The sequence below is a fragment of the Cynocephalus volans genome, chromosome 2 (genome assembly GCF_027409185.1).
Source record: "Cynocephalus volans isolate mCynVol1 chromosome 2, mCynVol1.pri, whole genome shotgun sequence".
Taxonomy (NCBI): domain Eukaryota; kingdom Metazoa; phylum Chordata; class Mammalia; order Dermoptera; family Cynocephalidae; genus Cynocephalus; species Cynocephalus volans.
This window is the reverse complement of record NC_084461.1, coordinates 51296879-51315378: the sequence shown is the minus strand read 5'-3', so window position 1 is coordinate 51315378 and position 18500 is coordinate 51296879. Positions and strand designations below refer to the sequence as shown.

The following is an 18500-nucleotide window of genomic DNA, read 5'->3' as shown; positions in this document are numbered from 1 at the left end:
TCGGGTTCTGGTGAGCCCTCTTCTGGGTTGCAGACTGCCGTCTTCTTGTTGTATCCTCACATGGTAGAAAGAGGGCAGGAGCTCCCTTGGGTCCCTTTCATAAGAGCACTAATCCCATGAGGGCTCCACCTTCGTGACCTAATTATCTCTCAAAAGCCCCACCTCCTAATACCATTACATTGTGGGTTAGGATTTCAACATATGAATTTGGGAGGGACACAAACATTCAGTCCATGGCACAGCTCCTCTCCAGGAGGGCTTCTCCATGTGACTCTCTTGTTTTGGGTTCTGGACTACTACCTCCTTTTGCCCTTTGAGGCCTAGGAGTGGTGACAGCCTCACTGTTTCTAGCCCAGGGGTGATTCGCTCTCCCTGGTGATTTCCCCTCACCCTTCCTAAAGATACTGGTAATCATTGCCCAAATAGTTCATTGTCAACGTTAGGATCTAGGCGCTTGCTTAAAGAAATGTTGGATGCTGTCAGTTACCTCTTGGCTAAGTAGGTGTGCACTTACGTATTGTTTTTCTCTTAGATCCAAGAGTTGAAGATTGGCTCCTCATGTCCTCGCCTTTGCCACAAACCATCATCCTGGGACTCTATGTCTATTTTGTCACTTCTCTGGGACCAAAACTCATGGAGAATCGAAAGCCCTTTGAACTCAAGAAAGCGATGATAACGTACAATTTTTTCATAGTACTTTTTTCTGTGTATATGTGTTATGAGGCAAGTGTCTTCAGTATTCCTAATGGGAGAATTTTGCCTGAGTCTTCCATTATCTGTCATTATGCTCTTTGTTATTACTATAGGATAACCCTTTGAGAATTAGAGAATTTTAGAAACTGAGCTCACTAGAGTAGGTATTTGCCAAAAAGTTGTATAGACCAAATAGTAAACTCTTTAGAGGATCTCAGTAGTCAACCTCACAGGTAGTGAGAAAAAATTAACATCTAGTCCAAGGATTTGCACATAGTTAGCCTTAATAGATGATTAATAAATCCATAAATGTTAGTTTTGAGGAAGCTAACACTTGGGGACATTAGGTAACTTAAAGTAACATAGCTGGTAAGTGGAGGATTGATATTTGACCCTAGGTCTGTCTGACATCGGAGTTCATCCTGACTGTGTAAGGAGTTGACATCATAGTTGGAACCTTTGGTTTCTGCATGCTCTGATGCACTGTATGATGGCGAACTGTTTTGGTTTAGTTGGGCTTTGGGGGGACAGAGGAGGGTAGACTCATACTAAGCAGTAGGTGAGGGAGCCTGTCCCTTCATTGTCATTAAGAAAGACGGGGATCTTCCAGGACCCACAAACAGATTCATGGATTCTCTCTCTCCCCCGTTACTGTTAACATGCCTCAGCTTTCCTCATGTATCTGCTTTTCTGGGATTCCTTGCTTTTTTTCCAACTCTGGCTGGCTTCTTCAGCCTCTTTTTTTTCATTTCCCCTACAGCATAGCTTGTGTTTAGTTATAAGTGGGGCTCTCGAGGGCCCAGCATTGCCCCCCTGGGCTCTCCTCACATCACAGCCTCTTCACGTACTGTGCTTCCTTCCAACCCGATTCCTGCTGCAAGTCCACCTGATTAGATCACCTTCAATCTATTCTGGCCTTATTTTTCACAGGCCTCCCTGAAGTCTGGACTTACTCTGCTTCTTTCTACTTCTCCAACTTTATTTCCAAAATTAACTCACAGGCCACTCTTACCATCCCTTCTCGAGCATGAGCAACTGAAAGGGAAGAATGATAGAAATGGGGGGACAGAGAAAACGTGCTCTTAGCATGTTCTCAGAGATGGGATATAGCATGTTATATTGCGAGGATAAGAACACACCTGGAAGCCAGGAGACCAGGGACTAATTAGTTTTGGTTCTGCTACTAACTAGCTGCCTGATTTGGGGCATATCACTTAACCTTTCTGGGCCTCAATTCTGTCATTTTTATAAAGCCAGAATTGAACCAAATTGTCTCGCAGGTCCTTCATGCTCTAGTATTCTTAGGTTCTGTGTCTGATTGTGTTGTTGATTGTGATGTCCCCAAGCATATTTTTCAGGTTTAGACAGGATGCAATCATCACCAGTTTCACTTCCTACTTTATCAATTACAGTGTCATAAAAGGTTTTAAATGCCTGAATTTGAGAGTTTCTATCTCTCATTCACCACTAATACTTGAGTTACTTATGTGACGGTTTCAGAGTTTACTACCTGCCAAATGTAAATTATTACTTTTTCTTATTGCTAGCTTGGAATACAGATATACATGTCAAAAAGTTCCACAGGCTGTTGGATTATTCTTAAACTTAATATCATGAAAACATTAAGTTCTACTCTCTGTTTAAACAAAGACTTTTGACAGCTGAGCAGCGTGCCATCTAGTGATGGCACATCCAAACACATGGTTCATATTGTGGAGCACGATTTCATTTGGCATGCAGTATAAACACCTCCACGAGGGATGTTAGGCCAAACATGAAGAAGGTGAAAGAGAATTGACTCAGACTAAAGGAACTCAGCTGTCTTATTTTATAGTTATTTTATTGTTTGACTATGCTGGTTACTTGTCACCAGTCAGATGCTAACAGAGAGACCAGTTAAGGCCTCACAGAAGTCCACCATACACAACTTCTACTCAACACAGCACTTGTCTGGGGTTGAGTATGGTGAAGAATCTGTCATCACTGTTTAAGTAAATAGCTCCTGGACTTAGAGTGTTACTAACATCAGAAATAAGTCTGAGAGAATATGAAGATGCTCACAGACAGAGCAGGATTTTGTAAAATAGAACTAACTGTTTGTGTCACATTCCATTGTTCCTTTGGGAAAATCTATTGCCTTGTTTTTGTAAAATGTTTTTCTCACCCATGAAATGTATATCTTGTACTTTTCTGAGTATTCATTTTCAAAACTTCATAAATCACCTAGTTAACAGTATGATTAAATTATCCTATAAATCAAACTAGGAGCTAGTATCAGAAAAGGATGGTGTGTGTTTAAATACCATAGTCTAATAGTTCTTCTTTGTTTTTTTCTTTGCATCATGAAACTATCATTCTGATAATGCTTCATAAGCCTTTGTTTCTAGAATTCAATTTATTGTAAAGTTGTAATCTTACCTTTAATAGTAATTAAAAATAGAAATTTAAAATTTGCTTCCATGGCAGAAAATGATATAATCATTATACTGAGAAAGAAGACATCGTAGGAAATAGTTGGTACCTGTAATAATAAGTCAGAAAAGAACTGATCATATTGTTGGTACCCTAAATTAAGCCAACCATTTAACATATGCATTCATTTAAAATTAGAGTCCTTGGCTTTTCATTTTTAGATACTGTTTTAAAAGAAGATCTTTCCACCATCAAACTGAAAGAATGTCAATATAATCTTTGAATTACAATTCAGACTTAACAATGGGCTGCTTCTTCTCACCACCAGTCTAACGTCACTTTGTGGGTGTATTGGAATGAAAGCCTGCCAGATTGCACTTTTATTGTTTTTCTCTCTTGCTTGTTTTGTGAATCCAGAGAAAATCTAATATCTGAGTCTTGTGTGTGGTCAGTCTTAATTTTAAATTAAAAAAGAGTAATTAATAGAGCCACGGACTACCACTTCACATAATACCCAAGAACAGGAAAAGCCCCATTGTCGTAGACACCTTCTGAGTACATTGAAGAATTCTGGTTTGCCCTTTTATTTATTGACTAATTAGAAGGATTGGAAGTCACCAGAAAAGAGTGATTCAGAACCAGGTGTTCCCTTTAAGAGTACACAAACACACATACTCGAGTATATAGATGTACCTAAGATAAATTGCCTACCAGTATTTGCTGTGGAAGCAAAACACTCCCAGTGTTTTGTTCTTCACTATATTAAAATAACCATCCCAAGAAATGGGCATTTTAGTCAGAACACAGTTTATATAAATAATATATGAGTTTGAGGTTTTGAAAATTCTTGCTATCAAGCAGGTTTATAGTTTGCTTGTGTTCTAGTGGCCTTTTCCTCTGCACTAACTGCGGACTCGCTGATAACATAGTGAACAAACACAGTGCAAACCACCTTCGTGGCAGCTGTTGGGCACATGCTTCCTTCTTTCACATGCATGTGCTCTCTTGCAGTTTGTGATGTCTGGCTGGGGCACAGGTTATTCATTTCGCTGTGAGATTGTTGACTATTCACGCTCACCCACAGCTTTGAGGGTAAGTTTCTCTTTGGAAAAACTTGTAACTCAAAATCAATGTTAAAACTTTTAGGCTTCTGTTTGCCGCATTGGATGTGAACTTAGAATGAATAAATAATTAAATTATCAGATAATATGTGTTGGAGGAAAAAAAGCTAAAAATTACAAGAAAGAATCAAAAAAAGTTAGGTGTGTAGTTTTTTGTAAAATGAAATTTGGTGCTTTTCTTGTTGAATTTCTTGGGTTTAAAAATAAATTCACATCTGGTTCCTAAAAAATTAAAAATAGAATTCCATAAGATTCAGCAGTTCTGCTTCTGGGTATACACCTAAAAGAATTGAAAAGAGGAACTCAAAGAGATATTTGTACACTCATGTTCATAGCAGCATTATTCTTAATAGCCAAAAGGTAGAAGCAACCCAAGTGTCCATGGTTGGATGAATGGATAAACAAAATGTGGTATATACACAGAATGGAATGTTATTCAGCCTTACAAAGAAAGGAGCTTCTGACTCATGCTACAACATGGATGAACCTTTAAGACATTATGCTAAATGAAATAAGCCAGTCACAAAAGGACAAATACTGCATGATTCAGCTTATATGAGATGCCTGGAGTAGTGAAATCCATAGACAGAAAGTTGAATGGTGGGTGCAAAAAGGGGAAATGGGAAGTTATTGTTTAACAGGTACAGAATTTCAATTTTGCAAGATGAAAAGTTCTTTGGATGGATAGTGGTGATAATTACACAACAATGTGAATGTACTTAGTGCCACCAAACTGTACACTAAAAACTGGTTAAGATGGCAAATTTTATGTTATGTGTACTCTATAAAAATTTTTAAAGATGAACTTTTCTTCCATGTAAAAAATAAAATAAACTCATGTCTTTGTGTGTTTCTGCAGATGGCACGTACCTGCTGGCTTTATTACTTCTCCAAATTTTTCGAGCTATTGGATACTGTGAGTATGTGGTCACCATATTTGGTAAATGTTTGATGTTTTAATGAAAGCAATAAACTGCTACAGTTCAGTTGTCTGATAACTTTTGTTTTCTCTCCTTCTCAGGCAGACCTACTGTTATCTTTTTGACCTTTTATTTTCAGTAATTTTAGAGAATAAGATAAAGTTATTTTTCAGTATTTTGCCAACTCCAAAAGGTTTTTTTGTATGACTACCACCTGATTAAGATAAGCATGTAACTGTCACGTGCACTAAAAAATGAAAACCTGTGCATCTTCGTGTAGATGGATGACAGTTGTTTGATGAAGCAAGTTCAGAAAGCAAAGAGCAGAGAACATCTTACCTTTGTCTTTATACCAAAGCACTGTGTCATCCATGCTCCTTTAGGAGATTAAGTGCTTCAAAATTCATAAACTTACGCAAGGATGTTAAGTTACCCCTGGGGTATCAGTAATTTGGGAGACACCAAAACTATCTCCAGCTGCCTTTCTGAAGTCTGTGTTTACTTGCTACTTCAAATCCTGGAGAGGATCAACTCGGATCTTGGATGACTGGGTCCTGGGAGAAGAAAGTGCCATGGATTAGGGTCTGTGATGAGAGGAGAGAGCCATGAGCCTTGGTTTCCAGAATAGCTTTAGATGGAACCGTTTCTGGCTCTGAGACTGACAAGTGTGTTCTCTCTTTGGAATATATATTACTACATTTCCTGTCAGAAACCTCAACATGCTTCATCTTCTCAGTTGACTAATCATGTAATGTTAGAATTCCAAGGGACTTTAGTGAACTCAGAATCCAGTGGTTCTCAAACTTTAGCATGCATTAGAATTACCTAGAGGGCTTGTGAAAACACAGATGCCCGGACACCCCCATCCACCCCCCCACCCCCCCGCCCCAACAGAGTTTGTGATTCAATAGATCTTGGATGGGCTCAAAAATTTGCATTTCTAACAAGTTCCCAGATGAAGCTCATGCCGTTGGTCTAGGAACCACACTTTGAGAACCCCCGCTGTAGGCTAGTGGTTCTCAGCCCACATTGTGCAGTAGAATTAACTGCCTTAGGAAAGAAAAAAAAAAAAAAACAACAACCTGCATCCCACCCCCAGAGGTTTGGTGCCAAATGGTCTAGAATAGAGACCAAGCGTGGCTGTTTTAAAACAGCTTCTTGGACATGTAATATGCAGCCAGGGTTGAGAACCATTGATCTACTCCCCAGCCTCTGCTCTGAAAAAAACTTGAAGCCAAGAAGTTAAGTGACAGTTAAGCAGAGGAATGGTGCTACTGACAGGGACTAGGATACAGATTGCTGGTTTAAGGCTTTTTCTGTTGCACCAGGCTGCCTCCTTCCATGTGCATAAGCAAATGTGTTTTTGCTTCATTGTTAATGCTTTGCATGTTCTCAATTCCAGCTTCCATAAGGAAACTTGTTCCTGTCTCTGTCCTCTCCTAAACTACATTTCTCAAATACTCCTGTTAATACTTTTCTTTTTTTTTTTTTTTTTTTTTTTCTGTTAATACTTTTCTTTGTGCTGTTCTGTTTAGTCCCAAATTTACAAGTCTAACTCAGCACTGGTATTCTGAATTTTGCTTTGGAATGTTTTGTTGACATCCCCCCACCCCCAAATTCTACCCTCCTGTTTGTATGATCTAAGTGGTGCCTTCGTTGCCCTTCTCGTTTTTCCTATGAAGCTCTGCTTTCTTTTCTGTTATATTCTGTGCTTTTGTTTTTGTTTGTTTTGTTGTTGTTACTGTTGCTGTTTTTCTTTGGCAGCTGGCTGGTACAGGGATTGAGCCCTGGACCTTCATGTTATCAGCACCGTGCTCTAACCAACTGAGCTAACAGACCAGCCTCCATCATATTCTCAAATTAACTCTTAAAGTTTTCCTCCTTTCATCTTTCTTTAATAATAATTTGCTAACTTTGGATTTGTTGCAAGTCCTCCTTTAGTTTGCCTAATCACTTATCCAAATTTCGAATTTCAGTCCTAAGAATTAAGACTCTTCTGCTTACACATATACTTCAAAACCTACCAGGACTTTTTTTTTTTTTTTACCACTAGCATTTCTTTTAATAATTTTTGGCCCTATTCCTCACTTTATATCTTTGGTTTTTAAATCCGCATAAAAGTTCTTTTCACCTTTTAATTGGTTTTGCCATAATTAGGCATTGTACCTAAGTTCCTTTGTGCTAGTTAGCTTTTGAGCTGCCCCTTGGAGAATGAGCTGCTTCTACAAGCATTCTATAAGGCAACCCTTTCAAAGCAAATTATGATGTGACATAGTTTGCACTTTGCCAATATTTTTGTAAAACTTGATAAATTATCATGATTTATATGAACTTGATTTTCTTTAAATTATTTCAGATCTTTTTTGTTCTGCGTAAGAAAAATAGCCAAGTGACTTTCCTTCATGTCTTCCATCATACCATCATGCCATGGACCTGGTGGTTTGGAGTCAAATTTGCTGCAGGTAGCCAAGGGAGAGTTGGGGTCATGTGTTGTAAGCGATAATACTTATGTATGCTGTGAACAAAAATTTTATCCTTAAATGTGATTTATAAGAAACTCAAAATGGGCCGGCCCCATGGCTCACTTGGGAGAGTGCGGTGCTGGTAGTCCTAGGCCACGGGTTTGGATCCTATATAGGGATGGCCAGTGCGCTCACTGGCTAAGCATGGTGCAGGCCATACCATGCAGAGGGTTGCAATCCCCTTACCAGTCAGAAAAAAGAAAAAAAGAAAAAAAAAGAAACTCAAAAAATCAAAGAGTCACTTTGGTTAAACTTCTGACTTTCATTATTACCTGAAACCTAAAACACAGGATTCTTAATTAGGACCATTTCCCCTTTAGATATGCTGATTTGGGGGCACAGTCTTCTATGCATATTCTTTAGTTGTTTTATTTGTATTTTATTCTTTTCCCATGGAATTCTGTTAAATGTCTTTAAATAAATAAACAACAGACAAACAAATGAGTAAAATGATAAAAGCCTTGGCTTTATAGGAGTATAGTTAGATAACTATTCCTTATATGTTCCCAGGAAGTTAGAATGTTTATTTCAAGTAACATCTCGTTTGCCATTAAATTTTTAATAGCTGACACATACCCCAACCCCTAACAACTCTTTAAAGATGTGTCAAATTACAGTTATCCCAACTTCCCAAAGCATCCTACCATATTAAAGGATGTTTTGATATGTTTTTAAGTTAAAAAATAGTTTAAATCAAAAACTTGGTAAATAGGCTCTTTGTTTTGTTTTGGTTTTATGCTGCTGAACATCTAGAATTGGAGAAAACAGGAAGTAATTTTATCTTATCATAAAGTTTTAAATAAGTGATATCCCCAAGGACATAGTCTTACCTGAGCAAAATTTGGTTGGATGATTTACTTATTTTGGTTTCTTAAATTTAAGAGGTCTTCAAGTAGGCCTGTAGCACATACTAGACAATACATTAACTTTTCCATGAATAGCTCATCTCTGGTAGGCATTCTGACTCTGCTAGACTAAAAGAAAGAGGAACCCCAATTGAGGAGCTTTTGTTTGAGTTCTAGACTCTCTAGGCATGGAGTATGGGGTTGGGGATCTTTGGATTAGTGATTAGTGAGAGGTCCAAGCCAGTGGCAAGAAGTGGGTGCCAGATCTACAAGAGCCACAAGAGCTATGACATAAGGGTAAAAGACTGTGCCTACCATGCCTTATGGGCATCAGATTTTCCTGTATGTAAAGAATCTCCTTGCCCAAATTCAGCATTATCTGTTGAGTAATTTTTTAAAGTAAATGTAGCTGCTTTTTCTTATGAGGTATGTTAATTATAACAAGAAAGGATAGCTATACTATTTAATCTATATTATTTTACTTATTCTTACTTTCTATGTTTTCTTTCTCTCATATGCATATTTTGCTGTTGCTTTGCCTCCCACGGATTTGTCACCCCTTTTCCCCTGGGTGACAGAGCCGCCAAAGATTACTCAAAGCCCATCTCTTCTGAGCAGTGAGAAGCCCCAGAAAGGGGTTAATATCCCAGGACCCTCAAGCGTGAGGCATCCTTCCATTTGGGAAATTAACCCTGAATTGAGGTTCTCTTCCTGCATTTATTTTCCAGACCAGGAAGTTACAGGAAGAGAACATAGGTGGGGTTATAGTTTAACAATATAGGCTAGTGACTTTCAGTGAAACAAGTCAGATGACATTTCATTAGACAATTAAGTGATCTTACAGCAATTTCTCAGTATCTTTACATAACAATCAGTAACTAGTCTGTCCTTGAGCCAGCACCCTTGCTGTGCCACAAATCTTTATCTTACAACAGAGACTTTATAGCCTGAGGAAAATTTCCAGTCCTCTGCAAGGTCAATATTTGAAACTGCAAGGCTTTGGAAAACCAGGCCCTGTGAAGTATATTTGCTTTAAGAATATTCCACATCTCTCCCCATTTTATTTATTTAAAAGAAAAAGCAAGAGCTATAGATCAGGTTGGCACAGTTAAGACAAAAGCATTTAAAGCAAAGTTGGTATCATTTAGCATGGCAAGTCCTTTTAATTTACTTCAAATGAGGACTGATGATATCATCTCTCAGGGCGGCTGCAGTGGCATCACTACAGGTGCTGTGAATTGGGTGTAATTACCAATTGTTGAACCTCAGGAAAGGAATTCTGCTCTATAAAATAGTTGATTCTGAGTCCAGAAAGTTTGTTATTATTAGTTCACCTGTCCCTGACATTACTGCTTTCAAAGCATCTACTCTTTTGTAAAATTTTTAATCAATTACAAGTCTTTTGTTTGAGAACAGGATGTCTCATCCAATTTACAAATACCCTCTCTAAGTCCAGGAAAATTTAGAGAACTGCTTTTGTAGAGAAGATGTTATTTCTCCCTTTATGATCAAGGCATACCTCATAAAAGCATTGATGATCAATATCTTGATTGAAAAGGTTTTACTTTTCTTTGTACAAATCTCTCGGTGTTGGGAAGGCTCTTTCCCAGGTGGGGATTAAAAGAAGCATCTCGGCTCACTTTCTTTCAGTGATCTGTCCCATGTCGGGGGAAAGATGAACAGCAGGATGAAGCAGCAGTTTAGGCCAAATTATGGCAAACATGAAAGAGAAATCAGCAACTTGGGAGTGAGACATCCTATCTTATATCCAAAGTTCTATTTTTTTTTTTTTTTTTTTTTTTTTTTTTTTTTTGTCTTTTTCGTGACCGGCACTCAGCCAGTGAGTGTACCGGCCAGTCCTATATAGGATCCGAACCCGCGGCGGGAGCGTCGCTGCGCTCCCAGCGCTGCACTCTCCCAAGTGCGCCACGGGCTCGGCCCCTATTTTTTTTTTTTAAAAGATGACCAGTAAGGGGATCTCAACCCTTGGCTTGGTGTTGTCAGCACCACGCTCAGCCAGTGAGCCAACCGGCTATCCCTATATAGAGGATCCGAAACTGTGGCCTTGGTGTTATCAGCACCGCACTCTCCCAAGGGAGCCACGGGCCAGCCCATATCCAAAGTTCTAAATTATATCCTGTTATAAAGAGAGAGAGAGTTAATTTTCATTGAAATTATAGAAATAGCCACATTGCCATAATAATTATAAGGATACTTAGAGTTATTAAATTTGGGGGGGATCAAATAGGGAGAAAACAAATACTTTTACTTCTGTTTTAAATGACATTTTACCAAACTGTTGTTAGTTATAGAGAGCTTAAGAGAGAGTTTTCTTACATCGGGAAAACATTAGGAGAACCAGCAGTGTTTTAAAATAAGGAAATTGTAAAAACCCATAATTCTTTTTAATTAGTTTACCAATTAACTTTTGTTGTTTTAGCCTTTGTGAACAATTTCACAAACCCATCAGTTTCTTCATTAGAATTTTGGAACTTCAGTTTAAAGCTATGAACTCAACTTTGTCGGAAACTGTACCTATCAGTTTTTTCATGAAATATTTGAAGACATAACATTTTAAAATTATAATTAAACCAAGATTATGAACGGTAGCATTTATATCAAGACACAGATATTTAAGAACCTTACAAGATTTTGGAACACATATCCATAACACCTTTAGTACTGACAATGCTTTCCTATATAGTCTAATTTATTAAATAAGCCAATTAATTTTGATATATCTTTTATATATCCTTTGAGAAACTCCAGGGCCCTTGGAATTCCTCAAAGTTAAAGTTAAAATGTTGAGCTTTCAGAATTTGGTTTTGGAAAGTTTTGTTAAATAACAAAAGGCTTAAGACATTTAGTAGAATAAGATCACAAATTACTACATTGTGCCTCTCTGGTCTTTCTACAGTGATATATATTGACACCTTATTTGTGTTGGTGAAAAATTGGAAAATACCTAAACATTCACTAATAGAGTGGTTATGATTTCTTGTATATATATAATTGTGAAACACAAATGATATTGAGAGCTATTTAGCTCATCTTCTCTTAAGAAGCTTGACTCCTAAATTATCAGAAATAGAAGACTATTGTTAAAGTATTACTTATTTATCTCAATTTTTTTCATGAGACCAGAATACGATATCATAACACTGAAAAATAAATAGACATAGAAAAAAGTTTGGAAGGCGATACTTGGAAATATAAACAGCGGTGATTTGGAGATATTGAAACAAAAAGTGATTTCCCTCCCCTTCTTTATCCTTCTCTGTATTTTCTAATATTTCTATATGGAATGTCTGATAGTTCTATAGTGGGAAAAACAAATTTTATTTAAAGAACAGAGTTGAGTGTTTTTCTGACTTCTATGTTGAGTCCTTCAATAGTCTAGCTTTCATTTCAAAAATAAGCATTGCTTTCAATAATGAAAATTTAAACATATGATATACCTCAATTTTTAAATGTTAGTGGATATGGACATCAGTCACTTTATAATGGGGTTCCTTGTCCACACCTTAATCCTCCTTCTTGTCTCTCATATGCCCCATGAGTTGGCATTTCTGGTCAGTCTTATGTGTGGAATTCTAATAAACACTGTGCAGCATACCTGATACCTATTCAGTGACCAGCACGACAAGAGCTATTTCCAGAAATGTGGTTTGGCACTGGCTTCCATTCCTAGAATGAAACTGTCCAGTTTAAACAGTTCTTTTCAAAAACTTGAGCACAGCTGATCTATATCTAGTAATTAATTTCCTGTTTGCCTGTTGTACTGCTCTCTGGGATAATAGCAATCCAGGTTTTCTTTTGAATATGGTGAAAATATTTCTGTGGCAGATTTTTAAATCAGTTATGCATGTATCTCTTTAAGGGGTTAAAGAGATACAGAAGATTGTGATAATTATCTAAGTTATTCCTTTATTTTTTTTTCAAAACAAAGGAGGAGAATATGATGGCACTAATTGTAATTCATTCTGAGATGTTTGCTTTTCAGAATCATGAGAAAGCAAACTTAAAAAAGACTTTATTACAAAAGCCTTCCAAAGAAGATATAAAAAACATTACTGATTAAAATGTGATTGTTTTGTGAACAAACTTATTAAAGTAACTAAACAGAAATAATCATAACTAGAGAAAATAAGCTAGTAAATTTTATTTGATAGCTTATTTTGATCAGTAATCCTAATGAAACACTCTCAGCTTCTCTACTGCTTTGTTAAATCCCTGTCCATAGGATTCTCATTTTAGGACATTTAAATGGTGAAAGCATCCAAACGGAAAATAGACTCTCTTCTACCAAATCACAGGAGAGATGTCTTAGTAAGAAAGGCTGTGATGTACTTGTAGTTTCTTATCAAAGGTGAAATAGATTTCCGGAGGGTTTATTATACTGAGACACAAATGAACTTGAGAGTGGCTTGTCCCGTTAAGCAGCTCAACTCCTAAATTATCACAAGTACACAATTATTCTATTTTTAAATTACCCTAGAAAAAGTGTTTTCATACCACGATAATTTATTTATTCAAGTTTCTTTTGGGAAAGAAGACTAATCCAAATGTAAATAATAAAACTGTGAGGTTGTTAATAAGCTTCATTAATTCATCTTTTTTTGGCTTGAAACTTGTAATAATTAAGGGATTAGCTCAAATTTGATTTATTCTAGTCAGGAGGAGAATATTTATGAAACACAGTATAGCATAAGTGAGGCTTTGGGGGAATATTTAAGCTACTTAAAAGTAATTATTTAACAGGTTATTTTATTTTACTTTTTTATTTTTCGAAGGTAGCTTTATTTTTTTAAATTTATTTTAATTTATCAATATACAATATAGTTGATTTTCATGTCCCTTTACCAATTCCTCTTTCCCACTTACCTATCCTCCTCCTTCCCCCTTATCAACATCATATCTGTTCGCTTGTCTTAACAAGTTCAAGGAATTGTTGTGATTGTTGTGTCTTCTTCCTCCTGCCCCATTTATTTGTTTGTATATTCATTTGTTTATTTTTAGTTTCCACAAATAGGTGAGAATATGCAGTATTTCTCTAACAGGTTATTTAAATGGAGTACTTTTAGCAGTGGTAGTTTCTAGAAATATCTAGAATTGCTGCAATTATAAATAATTATTAAAAAGTAAGTTTCTACTATGCAGAAATTTCATGACATTTTTCCTTAAGAAATTATATTAGAAGTGATAAATTTGCATTTTGCTTCAAACTTTCTGGAATTCATAGTGTTTATTAATTCAGTCCTTTCTTTACCATAATTAGTCTAAATGTGTGAAGTTTTGCTTTATTTTTGAAATCAAAGAATAGTGGAATTAAGAAATTAGAATATTTTAGAGAAAAATTTAAATTTCAAATCAACATTGCTAAGCTGAATTAGGCTTTGCATAAAGAATGTGGATTCTTCTAGATTGTGCTCTTTGGAAAAAGATGCTAGGGAAGAGATTTTTAGGTTGTTTTTTTTTTCCCTCACCATCAGCTAAACACCCTGTTTACCTTTTACTGTTACTCTTTCCGTTGTCCTACTGCTCCAGCTAAAGACAATTAAAATAATCTTTTCCCGCATCGCTCCATGTTCTTTGCTTCTGTTCTAAATTGAAGGTGATCATTAGGAGATGTGGTGAAATTAGAAGAGGAAAACCAAGCAAGATAAAAAGGCATAATTGATAATAATCAGATGGAAGCGACAAATGAGGTTTAACAGTTAATAGATGCTTAATTTGGAAAAACAATAATTGATTAAAGCAAAATTAGTATAGCTTACTAATGAAAAGCAATGGTTTTAGTGCCAAAATTTTTGAGGCACTAAAAGTATTTAGTGGAAATTATTGATTTAGAGAAAGTGAATTTGATTCCACAGGATGACATGTACAAAAATATTCTTAGCAGCTTTCTTCATATTAGCCCAAATTGGAAACAACACAAATGTCTTTTAACAGAAGAATGGATAAATAGCGATGCATTCATATGGTGTTCTACTTATTACACAGTGGTTAAAAGACAGACTACTAATATATACACCAATATGCATGGACCTTAAAAACATTATGTTGATTGGAAGAAAGCAGGCACAAAAGAGTACATCCTATGTAATTCCATTTATATGATGTTTAATAATAGGCAAAACTAATAGTGATAGAAGTCAGAATAAAGATTACCGTGGGAAAGGTATATTCTTGGAAGGGGCATATGGGAATCTTATGGGTTTTGATCTTGGTGGTGGTTCCGTATCTTGATCTTGGTGGTGGTTACATGGATGTATGCATATGTGAAAAATCCACAACTTGTACACTTAAGATTAATTTACTTTATATTAACCTCACTAAAAAATGAATTTAATTACTATTATTTAGCAATATATCATATTTAAAAGGTAACTTAAATAACTTAGTTTGTTAAAGTAAACCCAAATTATAAGATCATCTTAAGGTTAAGACATAACAAAATAAAGACATGATAATTTATTTTCTAATAAATTTCTAATAAATATATTTTTCTCTTATATTTTATTAAATGAGTATATGATCCAGCTCCCTCTAGTTCGACGGCTGCTTAATGGGATTGATATTTCATATACTCATATGTTTCCCTTCCTACTAAAATTCAAGAAATAATTATACTAAAATATCAGTTCAGACAAAAATATGTCTCATTTTAAGGAACAAGGCTCCCATTTTACAATAATTTTATTTTGCAGGTGGTTTGGGAACTTTCCATGCTTTTCTAAATACAGCTGTACATGTAGTCATGTATTCCTACTATGGATTATGTGCATTGGGACCAGCCTACCAGAAGTATTTGTGGTGGAAAAAATATTTGACATCATTACAGCTCGTGAGTAATTAATTTTCTTTAAAAACAGATGTGAAACTACATTAGAGTCATTTGTTTTTGCTGTGAATTAGGATATACCTAAATAAAGAAAAAAGTTTACCAAACAATAGGGATATAGAGGCTGGCCCTTATATGGCATGCTGTTATTATCCTTTCTGTTTCATTTGAACTTTGTCAGGAACTTCACTAAATAAAAAAAAAAAAAAAAAAACATTTGGTAACCAAGGGGCTCAGACAATTAAACTAGATTGTATATCTTTGTACCATTTTTATACATTTATACAAAAATAAATATATTTTTGAGCAAAATGATCTCAAAGCTATGTGATCCTCAGTAGGCATAATACTAAATTAGAAGTTAGAAATTCCATATTCTAGATCTAAATGACCTTGAGGGAATTTTGAGAGAATGATGAGCCATCCTCTGTACCTATCTGTCTAGTCCTAACATTTGTAAGTCTATCTTTTCTCCAATCGGTAAAAGGTGTTGTGAGGATTAAGTGTATACAGTGGTAGCCCAACATATGTGTATTACATAAATTTGAATACTGCCCTCAAGTAAACAGTGTTTGAAAAGCAGAGGCACTCAGTTTAGACCTAATAATACCTTCCAAACATTAGTCCTAAAAATATATGGCATATAATTTTTTTAAAAGAATAACTGAGATGATGATTTGCTTTAAATTTTATTGTCTTCTATTAAAAGCAGAATTCTGCCATCCTTGTATTTCCACATTTACAGTCCATAATAATTGGTGTTATATTCTGCCAATAACACCAAGGAGAAAGTATGAATTTGAGTGTAGATAAAATGGTTAAGCTTAATCTTTATTAAAATTCTACAACTTGCTAGTGAAATCTTGCACATTCCTATAACATATTCTCCCAGGTGAGAGATTGATGTTTTCAGTCTGTAAGATCAGAGAATGTCCTTGCAGAGCTATTTATTGTCTCTGAAACTGGCAACAACCTAAATGGTCAATCATAAAGAAATGGTGAAATAGATTATTTTATTTCATTACTTTGAAGTGCTAATGATGTCATGAAAATTATTTACCATTGCCTCCTTTTAAAAATTTTTTTTTCTCATTTATTGTAAGTATTATATGCCTATTGCAGGGAAATTAGAACACCTAATTAAGCAAAGAGAAAGAAAAATAAATGAAATTTCACCACTACAGATTGTCAGTGCTGATATTTTCATTTTGTTTTCATCCAACCTTTCTCTCTTATGTATACATGAGAGTACTTCAAAAGGTTCATGGAAAAATAGAATTAAAAGGTAATACAAATCTTTCCATTAACTTTTTGAAGTACGCTTGCTTGTATGTAAATATCTTTTACATGATTTGTATTATACTGCATATACAATTTTGTATATTTGTATGTGTATTTTACACTTAAATGTGTAAAAAGTTTTTAATAATGTGGAAAAATTTGTAGAAAAAGAGGACAGACATTTGTTCATTATTATTTCAAATGTGCCAATTATACACAAACACACACATGCTTAGAATGTTGAGGTCGTTGCTTGGCCTTTCTGAGGCTTTGTTTCCTGTCCTGCAAAATGAGAAGAATAATTGTGGCTACTGCACAGGAATCTCATAAAAGCTCATTCAGATAATGCAAGGAAAGTTGATGATGATAAGGACAAAATGATAATAAAAGAAACTATGTGAAAATCTTAACCATGATTAAAACTAGAAGGGTAATTGTTATTTCTTTCTTTATAGAGTTTTACTTTTCTAACATTTCCACAGAACACAAATTACCTTTTAATCAGGAGGGAAAATATCTAAAAATCTGAACATTAGTCTAGAACATGTCCCTCTTGGGACTGTGTACAATGTTCCAGCCCATGGAGCTTTGGAGCATCACTAGGACGCCCACCAGTGCTCTCTCACTCCTTGCAGATTCTCCTCCTCAGTTGGCAGCTAGAATATATTTTTATATATAACAGTGGAGGATAAGAGGGAGATTTGAGGACTCAGGGATGTTTGGGCTCCTACAAAATTAAAAGAGATCTAATTGGAATGTTTTTATTTTCCAAAAACTGAAATACCTAGCTTAACAACAGGCCAGAATATTTGAAGTCAAAACCATCCTAGAAAATAGGCCACAAGCAGTGGTCCCATGTGCATTTCACCAGAAGCAAGGACTCAAGACAGAGACTTCCAAAGAAAACCTGCTCTGTTGTTCCTCTGAGTCATCAAAGGATTATGGCACTGCACAGCTCCAGGGAACATTTAAATAGGGCCCTCTGGAGTTGTGCAGTTTGGCTACCCAGGACTGGATAGGATGGTGGTTCCAAACTTCCATCTGGATTTTTACACTATCGTATCCATTATCACTCCCAGGGAGGCTAGATTTAAAGATGAACTTCCTCACCCAACAGTAGCCTAGAAATGGTTGGGGAGTGGGTAAACACAAATAAGCAAAGAGAATTGTAACGCTTGTTATCTGAATAGCTTTTTTTTTTTTCACTTTTTCGTCTTTTAGGTCCAGTTCATTATTATCACCATCCACATAGGCCAGTTTTTTTTCATGGAGGATTGCAAGTACCAGTTTCCAGTCTTTCTGTACATCATTATGAGTTATGGGTGCATCTTTCTGCTGCTCTTTCTCCATTTTTGGTACTGTGCTTACACCAAAGGTCAGAGGTTGCCTAAAACTCTGAAAAACGGAAACTGTTCAAACAAACATCACTGAAATACAAGTACAACAGGAATCTATGATTAAGACTGATATTTTGTCATCCTCGACAATCAAGAGACATTTACCTATGCAGTGCATTTTGTATATTTTTCATAACCAAGAGCTTGTATTTTTCTGATAAGTTTTTGGGGTTTCTGATATTTGAGAGCCCAAAGCTCCCAGATAAAGTCTTCTGATAAATTGGAGCCTAGAGCAGCCAGAAGTTTTTCAGCTGCTTTATACCTAATCTAAAGGTTTTGTCTAATACATTTTGTTATAGTGAAAGGAGGATGTGAAATAGTACAGTATTCCTTAAAGAAGTCCGGTATAGATGAAAAATATCATTAGGTATTTTGAGCACGGATAGAGATCCATGCAGTATAGTAGATTCCTTCTGCATGATCTGGAAACCTCTAACTGGGGGCTGTAGCTTTGTGGCTTGTTGA

At 35.8% G+C, this 18500-nt stretch overlaps 1 protein-coding gene across 1 annotated transcript in view; it reads left to right on the top strand.

The window, feature by feature from the left end:
• ELOVL7 (ELOVL fatty acid elongase 7) overlaps positions 1–18069 on the top strand; it is a 34404-nt gene extending 16335 nt beyond the window's left edge. Inside the window, exons 2-7 of the mRNA XM_063087862.1 lie at positions 533–723; positions 4117–4197; positions 5086–5142; positions 7503–7608; positions 15224–15360; positions 17860–18069. Of these exons, the coding sequence (XP_062943932.1) occupies positions 533–723; positions 4117–4197; positions 5086–5142; positions 7503–7608; positions 15224–15360; positions 17860–18069 (782 nt within the window). The remainder of the gene's footprint in view (positions 1–532; positions 724–4116; positions 4198–5085; positions 5143–7502; positions 7609–15223; positions 15361–17859) is intronic.
• The last annotated feature ends 431 nt before the right edge of the window (positions 18070–18500 follow it).